At 39.4% G+C, this 19,376-nt stretch overlaps 1 protein-coding gene across 3 annotated transcripts; it reads right to left on the bottom strand.

Annotated features, from left to right (window-relative positions):
• Positions 1-2,361: 2,361 nt before the first annotated feature.
• On the bottom strand, positions 2,362-8,869 carry vcam1a (vascular cell adhesion molecule 1a). 3 transcript variants are annotated; one of them, XM_081373580.1, is made up of 6 exons: positions 8,391-8,869; positions 8,019-8,297; positions 7,210-7,509; positions 4,109-4,369; positions 3,761-4,021; positions 2,362-3,143 (listed from the first exon to the last, which is right to left on the bottom strand). In XM_081373580.1, the coding sequence occupies exons 1-6, from the start codon at positions 8,449-8,451 to the stop codon at positions 2,995-2,997; spliced, it is 1,311 nt and encodes a 436-aa protein (XP_081229706.1). In that variant the 5' UTR covers positions 8,452-8,869; the 3' UTR covers positions 2,362-2,994. The 3 variants fall into 3 exon arrangements, with proteins under 3 accessions (XP_081229706.1, XP_081229707.1, XP_081229708.1); XM_081373581.1 differs by having other exon boundaries at positions 2,568-3,143; positions 4,109-4,360; positions 8,391-8,829; XM_081373582.1 differs by lacking the exon at positions 8,019-8,297 and having other exon boundaries at positions 2,568-3,143; positions 8,391-8,827.
• Positions 8,870-19,376: the final 10,507 nt, after the last annotated feature.

The following is a 19,376-nucleotide window of genomic DNA, read 5'->3' as shown; positions in this document are numbered from 1 at the left end:
GATTATAATATTGAATTGACAGCCGATCTCACCAATCATAATCCGCCATTTTGTCCGACAAAGCAGTCAGGAGAGATAACGTTAGCTAGCAGATTAACATGGGAGGATTTGAACTTGAAAAACGGAATGTACTGACCCCTTTCCGCGGTTTAAAACAACATTCCTTCTTATGTTCATTCATAACTTATTTGATGCCATAGAACAGGGATCAGCAACTCCGGTCCTGGAGGGCCACTGTCCTGCAGAGTTCAGCTTCAGCCCTGATAAAAACTCACCTGCCTGTATCTATCTAGTAATCCTGAAAACACTGATTGCCTTGTTCAGGTGTGTTTAATTAGGGTTGGAGCTAAACTCTGCAGGACAGTGGCCCTCCAGGACCGGAGTTGAAGGAAGAAATGATCGTTTCACGAGCAGCTTTAACGGATGCTCTACAGCGATCTGTCAGACACATTTAATAGCCACAAAACGGTATGTAGCCTATTGTATCGTTTAAATTTATTTAAAAAAATGACCAAATTTGAAAGGTGAGACTTTGTTTAATATGTTTAATATCAGAAGTAACCGAAAAGTAACCTGGTCTGTCCTGTCTGTCAGCATGTTGTCAGTCTCCTCTCTGCTCCGCGATGTATTTTTCACTGCGTGAGAACATGGTGTACGTGAGAGCAGTGTAGCTTGTCGGACATAGCGACAGTAACTAAGGGGGGCGGGTCTTTGCGAAGGGTCAATTGCATTAAATACAAATAAAATGGACGCGTATCTGTGACCCTTTAAAAAAAAGAAGTTTTTATCAAAGGGTTTATTTTAACGTGCAAAGTGCAAACAGCAGCATACAGAACAACAGAACCTGGATTCAGTTTAAATTTTCACGCACTTGCAGCATTTCTGACAGTGAGAGAAAAACAGAATAAAATAATACAAATAAAAAACAAAATAGGCCTACACTAAATATATTTTTTAAACTTAAATAATTAAATTAAGATGACAAAAAGAAAACACTGAATCCGTTTGTACAAAGCTTTAGAAAAAAACGGCAATTTTTTTTCCGTTTTTTTATTTAAAAAAAGCAACATCAACGTGATGTGGGGTCAGTCTGGAGCGCAGCCTGTTGACAGTTAGACCCGCGGCAGAAAACACCCTCTCCGATGGGATGGATGTCCCATCGGACGGGAATACACAGGTAACGTCTCGAGACGTGTGTGGTTGCGCTTGTCGACCATAGACTAAAAAAGGTGTCGACGCGCTCCGTGAGTTAATAAATATATAAGCTATAAAGTATTTTATTTTTAAACCATGCAGCAAACTAAAAAAAAAAAGATAAAAAAAACAACTTTTAAACCGTTTAACTGATAGTATTAATCGGTCAAAATTTTTACATTCGGTTAACGGTTAAACGGTCAATATGAGCATCCCTAATGGAATTGAATGTGAGATTGAATAAGTGCACTCAATTACATCCACAATGGTTTCGGACACACAAATGGCTGTTCCCTCAAATATTGGCCTATTTAAAGTTTTTTGGCTTTTAGTATGAATATGTTAGCCTTACTGTTATCTATAAGCTAGTGTGCTCCAAAAAAGTAACAAAATTCGCATTTAGAAAACCAAACCCAACGTTGAAAATGAAAATCAGGTTTATGTCAGAATCCAATGTCAGATTGACGTTGATCTCCAATGTTGGACAGACGTTGTATTGTGGTTGAAAATTAAAATCGGGTTGACGTCAGAAACCAACATCAGTCGGGTTCTGACGTCAACACGACTTTTATTTTCAATCGATATCCAACGTCAATCTGACATTGGGTTCTGATGTCAATCAGATGCAGGGTTCTGACGTCAACTCGACTTTCATTTCCAACCAAAATACAACTCCTGCTACCAAAATCATCCACTGACTGATGTTACTTTCTACTCAAGGACCTTTGTAGAGGAGTAAAAAGTATGATATTTGTCTTTCAAATGTAGTGAAATTAAAGTAAAAAGTTTCCAGAAAAAATAATACTCAAGTAAAGTACAGATACTCAAAAAGTGTACTTAAGTACAGTACTCAAGTAAATGTACTTTGTTACTGTCCACCTCTGCATGCGGGTGAGTAATTAATGACAGAATTTTAATTTTTGGATGAACTAACCCATTAATCAAGTAAAATCACTTGATATAACCACACCCCCGAGAGCACTTAAACTGCAGCAGTGTATTTTAACACCCGGAGTGTTAGAACAAAGGATGGAACTTCCTGAAGAAATCGTGTACTTTGACTGATAGGGAAAATGAAAGTACAATGCCTGTGATAATTAACAGGTCAAATAAACTTGTTACATTGTTTTTGGAGGAAAAGGGAAAGTCTGTCTGCTTCAAAGTTTAGAGAAAGGAATTTCCTTTTATCTGTGCCAAGATTTCAATACACGCAGTGTGTAAAACAGTGGTTCTCCGGTTTTAGGCTATTTGCTGAATACGCCATGTGCAGTTACGTGCAGAAGAAGTATCCGCTATGAGTTTATGGATATTCACAGTTCATTGTCAGGTTGATATCAAGCACATGATGAAAGATAATCTAAGGAAATGAGGTTAAGTAGAGAAAAGGGTTACACTTTATTTTAAGCTGTCAGTATTACGTAATTATACATTTCAGAACTAATACAGTAATAATAACTATGTACTACTTACTATAGGGTTAGGATGATGGTTTAGTTTAGGGTTAATTGCATTTAATTATGCATAATGTATAGTTATTATAAGTAATTAATGACAGAGTACTCATTTTTGGGTGAACTAACCCTTTAAGTGTCCAAAAACTTTTTGTATTTAGAGATTGTCCATCAAATATCCATCTTATTAGAAAATAACACTGTTAGTAATAAAATGACTAAATAAGTACAGAAAACACAGTCCAGCTTTGTATTCGCCTGGCCATGAGATATTTACAGTATAGATAATGTCCAGGTGAATGTTCCTTTCAGATGAATGCTTCATTTTGTTGATGTGCTCTTCATCTGTTTAGGTGAGTGTGATGTTACTGGAGGTTGTCCTGGCTTTCTTTCTGAAGTATCGGATCAGCAGCCCAGCGATAGTCAGCAGTGACACCGACCCTGCAGCGGGCAGTATGGCTACCGGCAGGTCTGCCGTTTTCACCACATCGGGTCGTGCTAGATTTAAAGGGTAAAGAATCATTGGAGTAGAGAAACATCATTGTAACTGAAATATTAGATTCCAGCCTTATTGATTAAGTTATGATTAGTGCTGTTGTATGTCTCAGCCAAAGGGTGTTGTAGATATTTTAATTACTTTTTAATTGAAGTTATACTATGTAACAATGTTTTGTTCAAAATTAATACAATATAAATAATGAGCAAGTACATCATAAAACCATCTTTCAAAACGTGTTACCATAAATCAGTATGGTAAGCCTATAATAATTATTCCCGTTTTAGAGTTGTCAGCATAGATTTGCCAGGAAACTGTATACTTTCTTTATTCGTCCGTGCATGTTTACGTTATGTCCATAAATATAGGATAGAATGTCAAGCTACTACGATATGCACTGAAAGTAGCTTAAAGCCACAACAACTGAATCTGTAATCGGAAAGTGACAGAAGCTACCCGTCATAAAACATGAGTCAACATATTTGATCACAGGAGTTGAGTCGTTGTCCAATTTGAAAAATGTGAATAAAACTATAATAGTCTATAAATACTAAAATAAGACTAAAAGTGACTTCCATGCAAAGACTAAGCGAAATCTCCAGAAATGTTCCAAACTCACCTTCGACTGTAATGTTGATTGTGCTTCTCTCAGTGCCGAAGTCATTTTTTGCTTCACAAATGTAAATCCCTCTGTCTGTTATTTGGACTGATGGGATGTTTAAAAGCACAGCTTTTTTGCTCAAAGTTCCCGACGCAGTGCTCTGTTTATACAGAGTCAGTTCTGCTGACCCATCGTCTGAAGAACACAATATGGTTATGTTCTCTCCTTCTTTTGGGTCTCCTCTTTGGCTTAGCTGGATTTTGGGGATATTTGGAGGACCTGCATTTAAATGGAGTTTAAAGATCATGGACAGGTTTAAAATGGTTAGACAAGACAGCTAATCTTATCCTGAGTTCATTTACCCACCTAGAACAATGACTTTTACCCTCCTTTGCTGGCTTCCCACTGCATTGCTTGCGTCACAGCGGTACCAACCTGCCTGAGACCTGGAAGCGTTATTTATTATGAGCTTTTCATTCTGGCTCTTATTCTGTGCAGGTTCAGTCTCTTCTTTCCACCACAAGATTGTTGGTTGGGGATTTCCATCTGCCTGACATGTTATCTCCAAATGTTCACCAAGCTTTACTGAGGGATTATTACTGGAAATTGTAATAGTCCCTGGACCATCTTAGAAAGAAATGTAGAATCAATTATGACAAAAAAGTGATTTAATTTAATTGTTAATAAACTTGTATTATTGAATATTCCGTGTTCAGTACAAGTCAATATAATGCATCAAAAATGTGAAAATATGCAATCTACTCCATTTTACTGCAATGCTGCACTTCTGCAGATTTAAAGTTTGCGTTCTTTTAATTTAGCTAAGATCTTCTATTGGACTCACGTCTTCACAAGTGACAAATTCATAGGGCAAAGTTCACCAACACAGTGAAACCAAAGCCCGTCTACGGAGAACCCTATTAAGTCCTATTGTACCGAATTTTGGTTGTAGTTCCACCAGAGTACCACTGGGGGCGATTGCCCATGAGTGCAGAATGAATGGGAGTCTATGGAGCTAGACAGCTAAATGTGTCTCTTTCACCCGATTGCCGTTGAGAAATCTCAGATTTGATTGTAGGTTTTGCTAGTTCAACATGGGTTATAGGTCGAAAGTTGAATGAACAAGTACTTATGTCCTTTTGATTTCTTACAGGTTGAGTTGTTGTTGCCCATAACACGCTAGCATTCTGCTAATGAACGCTGATTGGTCAGTGAAGGACTGATTACGACCAGAGATACAGCTTGATGGCATCGTGTCATCCGAAGCGGGACCAGAAACAAACAAAACAAAAACTCTTCTAGCACGTGTGTTTACCTGTGTCAGCTGTGTTGTCGATGCCTCGAGAGAAAAGAAAGTGCACAGCGCGAACGCACCAGAGTGACTGAAGGATTGCCGTAAAGCAGTATCTCTGGTCGTACGATGTGTATGAAATCATTGACATTTTAAAAGACTTTTTAAAGCAAATAAGTGACTCTAAAAAATCTAACACCCAGCAATGTGTAATTTCTTTGCATCTCCTTTCAAATACAACATTCAAATTACTAGACAAAAAATTATATCCTGAGAAAAGTGGATTTTGAGGGGTATAGTGTCATAGACCTCCATTCATTCTGCACTCGTCCTGTGAGCGCCCTCATATGGAGCCAGAGTGGAATTGCAACCAGTTCAGAAGCCGGAAGTTTACTGAGAGTGGAACTTCTCGCCTTATTAGACATTCTCTGGTGAAATCCATACAGGTTTGCATTTACTGTCTCCAGCATTTAAGGGGCTGTTTACATGACATCGTTTTCAACTTAAAAACAGAGAACTTTTTATGCGTTTTGGCCATTCATGACAACAGCGTTTTGAAAACGATAGCCTACCGTAATCGTCTCTGTGTAAGCAAAAAAATAAAAAATAAAAATTGTGAAAACAAAACGGTAACATCATGCGTATTAAGTGTTCAGTCTCTATGCGCGTAGTGTTTCTTTCCAAATTGACATCTCCAACTACTGGCCTGGCAGCAGAATACAGCCCTTTTAGTCATTTTCATGGATCTGTGTGTGAACTGGGATCGTTTTGACAATGGTGTCGCCTATACGCGAAAAATGTTTCAGGTTTTATAACATTGTTGTCGTGTAAATCTCGTGTAACCAGACTTTCAGACTGACGGCAGAAGGTCTGGATTCCATAACAGTGTCATTGACCAAGGACCGCCCAAGAGGACGTCTGACTGACATGTCACATTTCGTTTTGTTTAGCGTCATGTTTAGGGGCATGAAAATGTTAAATCAATGTCCCTACAATATTAGACTGGTGTAGCCTAGAAATCTAGACGCACCCTAGCGGCAGCAAAATGTATTTCGCAGCCAGGGTAGTCTAGACACTCTCAATAAACCTTCTCGCTGCAAAAACCCGGATTGGGTCAGGCCAATCACGTTGTGTATAGAGTAGGCGGGGGCGGGCTTAACATATGACGACAGAGTTGCGACGGTTACCTGGCTGCTGCGACTTGAAAACAAAGAATGGCGGCTGCTGATGGAGAACAACGGTCTTTCGAATCGGCTTGGCCGCGACTCTGGAGGACTTGGAGTTAAGTTTTTCTTTGAGAAAAGAGCAAAGAACGGCACTTAAGTAATTCTTAAAAAAAGGAAGATGTGTTCGTCGTTTTGCCGGCCAGATATGGCAAAAGTTGAATCTATCAACTAAGCTCCGCTGTTGGGAAAACGCTCTGGTTGGTTGAAGCGCTGTCCTATTGCGTGCAGAGGGAATTTGAAAGACAGCCGTTTATCCCGCCCCTCGGATTGAGCCGTGACTATGGTGAGTTTCCAGACCTAACATCTTGATGTAAGTCTGGCTTGCCAGGCTAAGACTGGTGTGCAACCATAGGCGTAATTTGCTAGAGGGACGGGTGGAACATGTCCACACCACTTTTTGCCGGGTCAATATTGTCCCCACCACTTTTTGAAACGTCTCGTGGCACGGATGTACCTAATACAAAAGAAACATCTCCATTTGATAAGCAGTTTGTTTGTTCGTGTTAAAAATAGAGGTGTTCTGGCGCTGGGATGTGTTGTCTTTGAAGTCATGATGAGTGTTCGTTGTTGCTGTTATCAGTTGCGGAAGGGAACTGTGAACTATCTTGGCGCTCGTGCACAGTACAAACAGATGAGTGCTTCAATCTAACGCTTTACGCCGTTGCGGAAACTCTATTTGTTCCGATGAAGAGATGCAGTTGGCTAGATGTAAGGATGAAACTATCAAGTCAAGTCACCTTTATTTATTTAGCGCTTTTTACAATACAGATTATTTCAAAGCAGCTTTAGAGCGATAACAGGAAAATAATGCAACAAAGTTTGTTTCGGCTGTACAGCAGCTAACCACATTCTCTTTCATTTTAAGTGCCTCACAATAACCTAAAAAAACTTGTACTGGACCCAGAATATTCCTTTATTAAAATTAAGCCAAGTGTTACTCTACAACTTACATTCAGCATTCGATTTACGAGTTTTTTCCAATCCAATTTCAGTGATATTCAGTGTTGCCTTGCAACTAATATTCTTGCCCAGATCTGAGACAGACGGCGTATAATTGAACACAGAGGAATAACTGTGAACATTATCAAAAGATCCTTCAGGTTGATCCACAAGGAGTTTCTTATCTCCACGAAGCCACTCAATTTCTATCCTCTCCAAAGGATAAACGTCGTGGACCGTGCAGTTGAGCTCCTGTGTTTGGTTTGCTATCAAACTCTTTATTTTGGGCAGTACAGGATCTTGTGGAAATGCTGCAAACAACACACTTCATCATAACAGCATCCAAATCATTTACACATGTTTTTTGTTTTTCACTCCCTGTTTAAATCATAAAGCAATAAAACATATTTTCCATAGTTACCATATATTGAACATATATGTTGAATACTGTTAATTTGCTACTGCCTAGTCTAATCGATTCCAGTTATGACTGATAACATTTCTATCAGTACTTAGACAAGCAGCATTATGTAGTCATTTCAAAAGAAAAGTATAACAACAATTGGAACAACAATAAAACTGTTACTTGTAAGGAATGCAATCATCAAATAGTAACTTAACAATAATTATACGAATAGTTGAAATGAATAATCATGGCCAAACTGGAGTAGGTTGGTATTATTAACAAGGAATATTTAGTATATTAATCCTGGTAACTTGTAGACCTACTATTAGCCTAATTATAAATGTTAAAATGGTTTGCCATATCCATAAACTCAAAATCACTTCTAATTGGGAGAACAAGAGAAACATTACTTACAGAACACATGTATATCTGACGTTTTCTCTTTGGGGTTTCCCTCACAAGTAGCTTTACACACGATTTTAATATTGTGCTTAGTTGTGATGTTCCTGATCAGCAAGCGGGAAACATTCTTCTCATCTTTCATTTTTCCGCCGTGAAATTTGTCCAGTAATGTGCTCCACTTGAAGGTCACATTAACTGGACAAGCATTCACGCTACAGGTCAGCTCCAAATCCGTGCCAACATGAATAACTGGCTTTAGTGGGGTTAATTCTATTTTTAAATCATTTTTTTCTGTAAAAAATACAAAATTAATGTCTACTGTCAAAATGATGAAATATGGAAGGTTAAAATTGATTTAAAAAAGTGTAAGCTAGTTCTTCTTACCTGTTATTACTCTGAGAATATTAATCCACAGTGCAAAAGTGATGCATTTCACTCCACACATCTTTCTTTCGTTGTGCGTCAATTCAGCATGGATTCAGAAAATTGTTGGATATTCCCAGAACGTCTGTTTCTGACCAAGATAATGATCAACCATCCCCCCTGCTCCTTTTTACTTTCTTTTTCGTCAACCAAACCAAATCCATTTGGCCCACTTCTCTGTCAGACTCCAAGCCACACCTGCTCACATTTTCCTCATATTCTCCAAATTGTGCATATAATAAAAATGGTAGGCTACTTTAATTTCTTACCTCCAATAACTGTGTATAATACTATACAATAAGGATCAGTTTTTTAACATTAGTTAACTACATTAGTTAACATGAACTAACAATGAACAATACTTCGGCTGTTGCTTGTTCTCACACGAACGCAAGAGAGGAAAGAAGTGGGCAAACTTCAAGCCAAGTCAGCTTCCCAATGAAAACACAGTGAAATATCAAAAAAAGGAAGGACGTGCTGAACTTGCTCTCTGAAATTGGTGCGAGTGCCAATGATAATGTACTCTCTCAGTCACAGACAAACGATGTTGACTGATAGTCATGAAGAGTAGCTGCCCATTGCTTCAGCCTTTTGAGAGTGACCATTCACTGATTTCTTAATGGATGATAAGTTGTTGAATGTTTTTAAAAAGAATATTGTTATATTAATGCAATGGATTTATAGTATGCACAAGACAATCAATTCAACACAAAGATGTCTTAAATATGAATGTAATTTTCTAATACAAGAGGTGTCATGTGCAAATCAGTTTTCAATCTTCTTTACAGTTCTATTTTGAACAGTTTTACACAGATATTATATTAATGCAATGGATTTATAGTATGCATGTGAATGAATGTGATTTTTACTCATTGTTTAAAACTTAAAGCATAACTCTGGCATTACTCAATTCATAGCCCTGTTGAGTAAGGTCACTGTGAGTTACTGATAGCTATTCCTTCACAATAGCTTGTGGTGACCTTGCTCAACAGGGCTATGTGTTGAATAAAATCTTTAAAAAAAATATTTTAGGCCTACAAGTGATATAAAATTGATACTATAATATGTGAATCTTCTTTAGTGTTCTTAAAGGAGAACTCTGGTCAATTTTAACATTGAGCTCATTTTTTTGTACATTTGGAGTGCTGTCAATACAGAGAACAACGACAAAAATCGGTGTTGCCTACACCGAGTTATTCTATTTTTAAAATTTGCACCCTGTTTACTTCAATGGGGCAAGTACTAAACCTGCTTTTAGCCTCTTAACATCCTTGATGTGTCATTACAAGTGCACAGAAAATGTGAGTGATTCCTTCAGAGTGAACACGAGTGAATCTGACTGCAGTAGATGTGAAAGATATGTATAAAAATGATGTTATTTAAGCCAGCGCAAATACCTGTGTTTACATCCTGTTTTCGGTTGAAGTCCAAAGTAATCAATTGCCGAGTTCACGCGCGTGATCATAGGTAACTAAACCTATGCGCGTGAACTCGGCAATCGACTACTTTGGACATATCTTTCACATCTACTGCAGTCAGATTCACTCGTGTTCACTCAGAAGGAATCACTCACATTTTCTGTGCACTTGTAATGACACATCAAGGATGTTAAGAGGCTAAAAGCAGGTTTAGTACTTGCCCCATTGAAGTCAACAGGGTGCAAATTTTAAAAATAGAATAACTTGGTGTAGGCAACACCGATTTTTGTCGTTGTTCTCTGTATTGACAGCACTCCAAATGTACAAAAAAATTAGCTCAATGTTAAAAATGACCGGAGTTCTCCTTTAATATGACAAAGTATGTGTTTTTGTATGTGAAACTTATTATACTAATATTATTATACTAATAAACTTACTTTGTTGTGTATTTTCAACAGTTCCAATATGAAAAATAACTTTAATATTGATTCAATGGATTAATTCATTTTTTTTTTAAATTGTCATGGATTTATTGCATTTTGAGGGGAAAATCTGTTTTTATAATAAATCTTTGAAAATCAAAATCTGGATTTGAATTTTTTATGTTATTATAACCTAAAAATGCTATGTGAAAGTTTGAAACAGAAAATAGTGGTTTTCATCTTGCCACTTTCTTGGTAAAGAAACACATTTTTACTCAAATGAATCAAAATGGATTTATTGCGTTTTGGAACCAAACTCTTTTAATTGTATTTAATGGATCTGAACTAACATTGAACAGTTGTATTGTTTATATTCAAGAACAGCTGGGACATTTTGTAAAATTTAACAAAATTAAGAATCTGTGATTTATTTATTTATTTTATTTTATTTTCTCTTTAAACCTTTATTTAACTGACAATAGTGCAAAGGACAAATTTTCCAATGTTCACTGACCAACTTTATTGTATTTTGTATATATAAAAAAAAAAATATTTGTATTTTGATGACTGCAACACACTACAAAAAAATTGGGACAAGTGCATGTTGTTTACCACTGTGTCACATCACCTTTCCTTTCAATTATACTTTTTAACCGTTTAGGAATTGAGGATACTAATTGTCGCAGTTTTGATATACTAAGACAGCTGCTCAACAGTCCGTGGTCGTCGTTGTCTGATTCTCGCAGTGGTAACGCTGCTCGGATTAATGCAAATGAGACCGCTTCAGCACTGGCTACATGGCTGAGTCCTGAGATGAACACGGCGCTGCCGCACACTTCGTGTGGTCTTCACACCGATCTGTCGCAGAACATTCAGCCCCTGGTCATAACTTGCCTTTCTATGGGCTGGAGTGCCCTTAAAACAAGTGTCTAGTCGCGTTGTTGTTACAACAGATGCCTCAAGAACGGGCTGGGGCGCTGTGTGGAACAGGCATGCAGCTTCGGGCATGCAGCTGGATGGGACCACTGCAGTGGTATACCAATTGCCTGATTTTGCTGGTTTTGACCGTTGCTTAAGGGCAAGCACGCGTTGATCCGTACGGAAAACACTGACGGTTGCGTACATTAACCACCAAGGCGGGGTACACTCTTGTCGCATGTCACGACTCACCCACCATCTCCTTCTCTGAAGTCAGAAGTGCGGCTCAAATCGCTCCGTGCTGTTCACATCCCGGGCGAGCTCAATCATGGGGCCGACACGCTCTCACAACAGCTCTACGCTTCCCAGAGAATGGAGACTCTATCCCCAGGTGGTCCAGCTGATATGGAGTCGATTCGGGGATGCACAGGTAGACCTGTTTGCCCCCCAGGAGTCCCCCCACTGCCAGTTGTCCTATTCCCTGACTGAGGGGACCCCCGGCATGGATGTACTGGCTCACAGCTGGTCCAGGGCCTACGCAAGTATGGTTGGTCTCACCAGCAGGGGGTGCAAGCGGCTGTTGGCGAAGAAAACTATAGAGAATTACAGAAATGGAGCAAGCAGTAGGCTACTGCTTATTATTATTTGTGATTATTATTAGGGTGATGAATTGTGATGATTATCATATGGAAAAGCTGATAAGGACACAAAAGCTGTGTTTACATTGAAGTCTTCACTGTTACGTTTGTACATGTAAGTTTTGCACAGCTTTCTCTGTCGTGACCGAGATTGTTATTCCCCGATGCTGATGCACAGATCAAACGTTAAATCTGAGGTAGTAGACATATATTTCTCTCGGTTGTTTAGTTTTCTTAACTTTATATTGTGGCTGTGCTGCAGAACTGGAACCTCAATATGTCACTCTCCAGGATTCCTGGAGACGTATTGAGGGAAGCACAAAGCCGCAATATAAAGTTAAGAAAACTAACCAACCGAGAGAAATATATGTCTACTACCTCAGATTTAACGTTTGATCTGTGCATCAGCATCGGGGAATAACAATCTCGGTCAGGACAGAGAAAGCTGTGCAAAACTTACATGTACAAAAGTAACAGTGAAGACTTCAATGTAAACACAGCTTTTGTGTCTTTATCAGCTTTTCCATATGATAATCATCACAATTCATCACCCTAATAATAATCACAAATAGCCTACTGTTTGCTCCATTTCTGTAATTCTCTATAGTGTTCTTCGCCAACAGCCGCTTGCACCCCCTGCTGGTGAGACCGACTAACAGCTCATAGACAGTAAAAGAAATGGACACAGCGACCCCATTGGATTCAACAGAGAAAAGTGAAGTCAATTAGAAGCACTCACTTCCTGATGGCTGAGCGTACTGCGCAGACTCAAACTGAGCTTGACGACGTAGATGTGATGTGAGCAACCCATCTGTCTTCTAGTAGCTGTGCCAAGAGAAATCTGAATCATTCCCTTCCGAAACTTGCAGAGACGGAGAGTGTGAGTAGGAGCTGTCCATGAGCTAGGAGCAGGAGAAACTTTTGCTAAGTATTCTGATTAATTATTTTGTCATTTTGCCTCCACGTCCCCCCGATTGCCCGCAAGCTTCTCCTCCTGTCCATACGGTAATCTCTCTACATGGTTATGACGCAATAGTTAGCCTATCTTTACAAAAACGGCTACTACGGGGCCGTAACGTAAGATACAAGGTAATGGAGCCTTTTATACATTTTCGTGTTTCTTTAGAAATAAATAATGGACAAATGGAGTCTTTAAACGCCTCATGCCTCAGATGTGAAGTTATTCGCTGTCAAAGTGACGCCAAAATGAATGGGAGTCAATGGAATACTAACAGCAGATGGGGGTCCGCTAATCAATGGCGGCGCCCGGGGAAGCTTCAATGTTTTCCGAAACATTGGGGGCTTGTAACAGCTATGGAGATCATCAATCGACAATCTACTGATATTCCTGCCGTTCCCGGATGTCAAATGTTGAATTTTCTGTCGAATTTGAACCACGGAATTTGTGGAAGTGAATTTGTAAAGCGAAATAAAATGGACAGAAAATTGCCGGTCGAATATTATGGGTATTTTAAACAGAATTGAACATTTTGGAAGTGAAATCTGAAAGGTGAATATGGATTATTGAATTTATAATAATGAAAACGTGTGTGAAATGTTTTGAATTTAAATATTCACAGCTTAAATATACAATATGTTGAATTTAAGCCCATAAAAATACAAGCCCTGAATATACAATGCTTTAAAATGCAGGGTTAATGCAATGCATATATTTTTCAAGTAGTGCAATTCAACAAGCTTTTTTGTTTCAAAAACATTTGTCATTATTTTACTTCCATAAAGGGCATGCTACAACTTGCCAGCATCTGCGTCTCCAACACATTCATAACACAGGTCAGTGGCTGTAGGACTTTCTATAGGGACCCCAATACGTTAGTATCAACGTAACGTTGAACGTGACTGACTGAATGGGAACATCTCGGTTACTGATGAAACCATTGTTCCCTGAATGAGGTAACGGAGGCGCTACACTTGTAAGACTGGAGTCAAGCTGTCTAGACTCAGAAAGGGCTATTCACTGAGAAAACAAAATACTTTTCTGGAAATTAGCATTTGAACTTTCCTTTGCAAAATGAGCATCCCCACCAGAGACGCAATCACATTGAGTCAATCACCTTAGTTTGTCTTAATTTACATTTCTTTCCCTTCACCCCCTCTTCCCCCATCTCCTCTCCACATGCCGAGATCATCTGAAATTCACCCAGAAATCTATATGGTTTAATGTGAACAATTATCATTCAACACTATACATGTTTGGTATCATTTGAAATGTACGACTGGTACAAAGGTCTCATTCCCACAGAAGTAAACCAAAAGGTAATAAATGTTTTAAGAGTTTAGAGACATTTTGCTTACTGTGGTGGTTGTGCCCTCTCCCAGGATCTTTAATGCAAATTACCTTTTGCCCCAGTAAGGTGTAAACTACCTAGGTCTATGACCCTAGTCAATGCAAATTCCTATTGTAAGTTCATACCCTACATTGAGGGATGTTTTGTCTTGGTCTGGGTATTTAAAGAAATGCTGAAAATGGCTCGGGGCGATTTGATGTCAGATCAGCCTGTAATGGTGAGTGTCCTCCACACACTCGCCATTATGTATTTTTCTAATGTCAGGTATGGATCTTTTACTCATTATTTCTGAGCATTTGATTTTATTGTATTGATTTTCTTTGAATTGATTATGTAATTTGCATGGTGCATTTACCTGACTAATAATAAATTGTTACATTTTATTTTATTTTGACTCTGTAACTCTAGTAGATTAAGTTGTATACATTGTTACCGCAAATCTGCATCAGGTTAGTAATGGACTAAAGTCCAGTTTTGAGTGAAGCACAGGGCACGTCAACTGAGACTAGAGTTCCGGCTAACTCTTGGCACTGGTTCAAGTGTACTTAGACTGCAAAGGCAAATAAAGGAAATTTCTATTTAGGACTACATAATGTTGCTTGACCAACCTAAATAGGGTGAGCCTGACCTTTGTTTATTGTATTATTACTAAATGTACGTGCAAACCAAAGCTACTATGAGAGAAAGTAATGTTGGTCGGCTAATATCTGTAATGGTACTTTTCTGGAAATTAGCATTTGAACTCTCTTTTGCAAAATGAGCATCCCCACCGTTAGTAGTGGTCATGACCTCTGACTATAGATAGTGTTACGTTAATTCAGGTGTATAGAGATCTCTTCTTCTTCCTAGCGTATGTCCCGCGCAAGTGCAGGGTCCGCTTGTCGGCAAGCCTTTCTCCACTTTCTCCAGTCCAAGGCATCCTCGGGGGCGGCATTGATGTATTTCATGTCTTCCTTGATTCGGTCCATCCACCTCTTTTTCGGTCTTCCGCGTGGCCTTTTCCCCTCAGGGCTGAGCCGCAGTGCTCTTCTCGCCACTGACTCTTCGTCACTTCGGATCACATGGCCATACCATCTGAGGCGGGCTTCTCGCATCTTCTCTCTGATTGGTGCTACTCCCATGATCTTCCTTACATCCTCGTTCGTAACGTGGTCCTGTCGGGTCAGTCCCAATGTCCATCTGAGCACATGCATCTCCATCGTGTGGAGGGCCTCTTCGTGTTTGGTGATTGCAGGCCAGCATTCTGCTCCATAGGGGGCAACTGGGCGGACTACCGTCTTGTAAACCTTTGCCTTGAGGTGGGTGGGCATGCGTCGATCACAGAGGACACCAGTGACCTGGCGCCATTTGATCCAGGCAGCATTGACTCTTGATCTGGTGTCTAGAAGGCTGTCACCATTAGCCGAGAGGGTGGAGCCAAGGTACTTCTTGTACTTGAACTTCTCCACTTTCTTCAGGTCCTTCCCATTGATGGTGATTGTGCCGTCGGTTTGGGCGCCACCTTCCATATATTCCGTTTTACCCAGGTTGAGCTTGAGGCCGCTTTCGCCAAGGTGGTCGTTCCACTGCTGCACTTGGATTATTTCAGTGAGAATTTATTTTTGTATTTTCACAAACCACGCATAAATGACATTATCTCAAAACTACAAACTTTTACATACATGCTGCTGATATATTATTGTAGCACAGTTTGTGCTGAATACAGTGTAATTAGACTTTAGCCATGAAAATGTCACAAGTAACAGAAATAACCACAAATGTCAGAGCATGTCAGAACACCTCCAGGGCCCAGAAAACAGCTCAGACCCCAGAGGGTTAAGTTCCTGGCGGGTCTCTTTGGCGAGGAAGACATCATCAGCGTACAGCAGCGTCCATGCATGGTTCGTTTGGATGTCGGCTGTTACTGTGTCCATGCAGAGGACGAAAAGCAGTGGTGATAGATCCCTGGTGTACGCCAACCCGGATGTCAAATGGTAGCGAGGTTCCAACAGGGCACCGAACGCTGCTTGTGGTACCTTGGTAGAGGAGTTGGGTCCAGCGCACGTACTCTTCTGGGACTTGGTGCAATCGAAGTGTTCGCCATATAAGGTCATGGGGAATTCTGTCGAAAGCTTTCTCCAAATCGAGGAAGGCCATATGGACCGGTATGTTCTTCTCCCTATGCCTCTCCATTAGCAGGCGGGCGGTGTAGACATCTGTGGCATCTGTGGTTCCAGAGCCCTTGACAAAACCGCATTGGTTTGGCATGATACTGATGATAGAGCGTAGGCAGGAGTCCAGAATGCACTCAAATATCTTCATTGTGTGACATGGGAGTCTGATTGGCCGGTAGTTAGTGCACTCTCTGACATCCCCTTTGCCTTTCCAGATCGGCACCATGGTGCTAGTTGTCCAGGCTTGGGGAAGCTTGTTAACAGCAATGTGTAGAGTGCAAGTGTATAGAGATCTATGGGGACTAAATAAATTACTTTTAGAGAGCAAGCATGGGAGTGGCCCTCTAAACAGTATAGTCAATTATCTCTGTCCAGTGACCAAGACTGGCGACTTTGTGATCATGTTAAATTGCCGGCGCAAGACCCTAAGCAACATTGGTATCCGAATGAACGAGAACAATAAGAGTAAAGAGTTAAATAGAATAATCAAATGTATAGATAAATTATCATATAAATGACCAATAACCAATTGGTATTCCAACCTAAATTCGAGGTTGCGATAAAATGGAGTCATATAAAAGTTTAATTAGAATTAAATTACTTTGCTACACAGAAAAGACAGAACACACATTTATCCTTTACCCGCTCTATTGGAAACCATAGTTTGGCCGATTGGGCGGGCCTTACACGTCCCTCCCGCCACAACCCTAAACCACCGCTGAATGGCCGGGATCCCTGTCTCGGCACCTCAGCTAAATGTGAATGAGTGATTGCGAGCCAGCCTTATATACCCATATGTCCACGTTGGAGTGGCTAGGCATGCAAATCTCACTCGCCAATATTCGTTGGCCCATTTTTTTTACTACCCGGAGGTTATTGGGGCTCTCAAGTGAGACCCCAATATGTCAGTATCGACAAAACATCTCTGTTCACTCCTTCAGGGAACGACGGTTATGTTTGTATTACCTTAGAATGAGACATTTCTATCTACATACACCGTGGGCTCCCTTACATTGAAATTTTGTGTTGCCATTTTGTGTTGACATGTTTCTACAGGAGCCCTAAACGGACAAACACGTTTCGTCACTGTTGTTCTCCGTGCAAAGAAGCTAGCTAAAGTCAGAAAAATAAAATACACTAGTGCATTTTCATTTTAAAACACATGGCTACGGTTATGCCTGCCGTCCACACACTCTAATCTGGAATTTTAGACCCTCGAAAACGGAGACTGGCGGACTGACCCCGTCAGTCAAGGCCGAAGCAAGACACACGCAACTTGATGCAAGTGACGCATTGACCCATTATAGCAACAACACCTCTTTAAAAATGTAAAAATACACGTTTAAAAATAAACGTGAATTTAGACTACTTTAGTTTTGTACACATTGTCATGTTAATTATAATCAAATGCATTTTGTTTTATTGACCACAATATTATAATTGGTATTTGTTTGAGAAGGGCACTTTTGATTAATTTTGAAATAGGGCAGGGGCTCGAGCACCCAAAGTGACTCTCTATCAGGCCTCTATTTCCCTTCTTTTGAAAAAAAGGACCCATTAGACTTACTTCCGTCCAATAAGTTATATATTAAATAAAGGTTAAAAATAATTAACAAATCACAGATTCTATTACACTAAAATATTACATATTTTATACATTTTACAAAATGTCCCAACTTTTCTGGAATTGGGGTTGTGTATGTGTATGTGTGTATATATATATATATATATATATATATATATATATATATATATATACGTGTGTGTGTGTGTGTAAAAAATTTTTATAGCACAAAGAATCACCACCTCACAGCCTTTACAAATGAAGAGATCTGTGTAATGACAGCGGTTTAATGCATCTAAAGTATATTCCAGTTATTAAGGTATTTTCCAGTTATTAGTTATCTGTACAAAATGTTTTAAAAATCATGATTTCTGTACAATCACTAAACATAACTGAATCAGTAACATAGTCATGTGATCATACATGTATATTTCTTAAAACACACATTCATACTTTCACGCACTCATGCACAGACACGCTGCTAAAATTTTCATTACAATTGTGACTTCCTACGAAATCGTGAGCTACTGTAATGTTAGTCACAAACAAATACCAGCAGATGTATTTGATTTTGGATGAAGAAAAAAATAAATTACTAAATACATTTGTGAATAATACATCAGACTTACATATATATTATTTTCTAAATTGAAACATTGTATAAATGTATTAATTAACACTTTACGCCCAGTGTGTGTTTAACATTTTATCAGCTTTTTGGAGAGATCCGTCCACAGAATGATTCGTCCATGGTTAAAAGGTCAGCTGCGGCCATCAGTGTATAATTACAGCCTTAGTACTGAGCATATTCAGACTGAAGGGACTGTGGAAAGAGAGATTGACATTAAGAAACTGATATGAAAGGACATGTGCATTGTGCAAAGCATTCTAAAGGCTGGAATTCAGTACACAACTTATAAAATCTGAACAGATTTTGAAACACAGAGGTTAAAGAGAAAAACCGTGCATCATACATTAAACGACTGAGGATCACATACTACCAGACTTTCAAGTCATTCCAAACACACAAAAACTTGTGCAGAAACAAGCGCCTCATTGCTAGGAGATGCAGGACAAATTAAAACAATGATTTTCTCATACTAGAGAGATTCATAGTCTAAAGCTAAAAAATCAAAGTCTGTGACCATCATACACAATGTGATTTCTCTGTGAGATTTGCCAACTGTCCACAATCTGCAGACTGATCTCTGACTCCTCCAGAGCGCTAATTGGGAAAAAGAAATCTAGGCAATAAACTTAATTTAATTTTAGCTTTAAAGGTGCATTGCGAAAGTCTCTGAGTTTTTGCAGAACTATGCCCCCTTCTGGCGACACGCGAAACTGCAACCAGAATTGTGCACGCGGTTACGTGGAGTTTGCGTTGGGGTTTGGGATGAACTAGAAGCCGGTCTCTTTGAATCCATCTTCTACTTTTGCCAAAGTCGCTTGAGTTGTCTTCGCTGATGCGGATAATGGCGGCGAATACACAAACCTGCCAGACATAGCCAGGTGAGCGTGAACGCGC

This window comes from Scardinius erythrophthalmus (genome assembly GCF_964197995.2).
Source record: "Scardinius erythrophthalmus genome assembly, chromosome: 9".
Classification (NCBI taxonomy): Eukaryota; Metazoa; Chordata; class Actinopteri; order Cypriniformes; family Leuciscidae; genus Scardinius; species Scardinius erythrophthalmus.
Note: the sequence above shows the minus strand (reverse complement) of the source record. Positions and strands in the feature narration are given on the sequence as shown.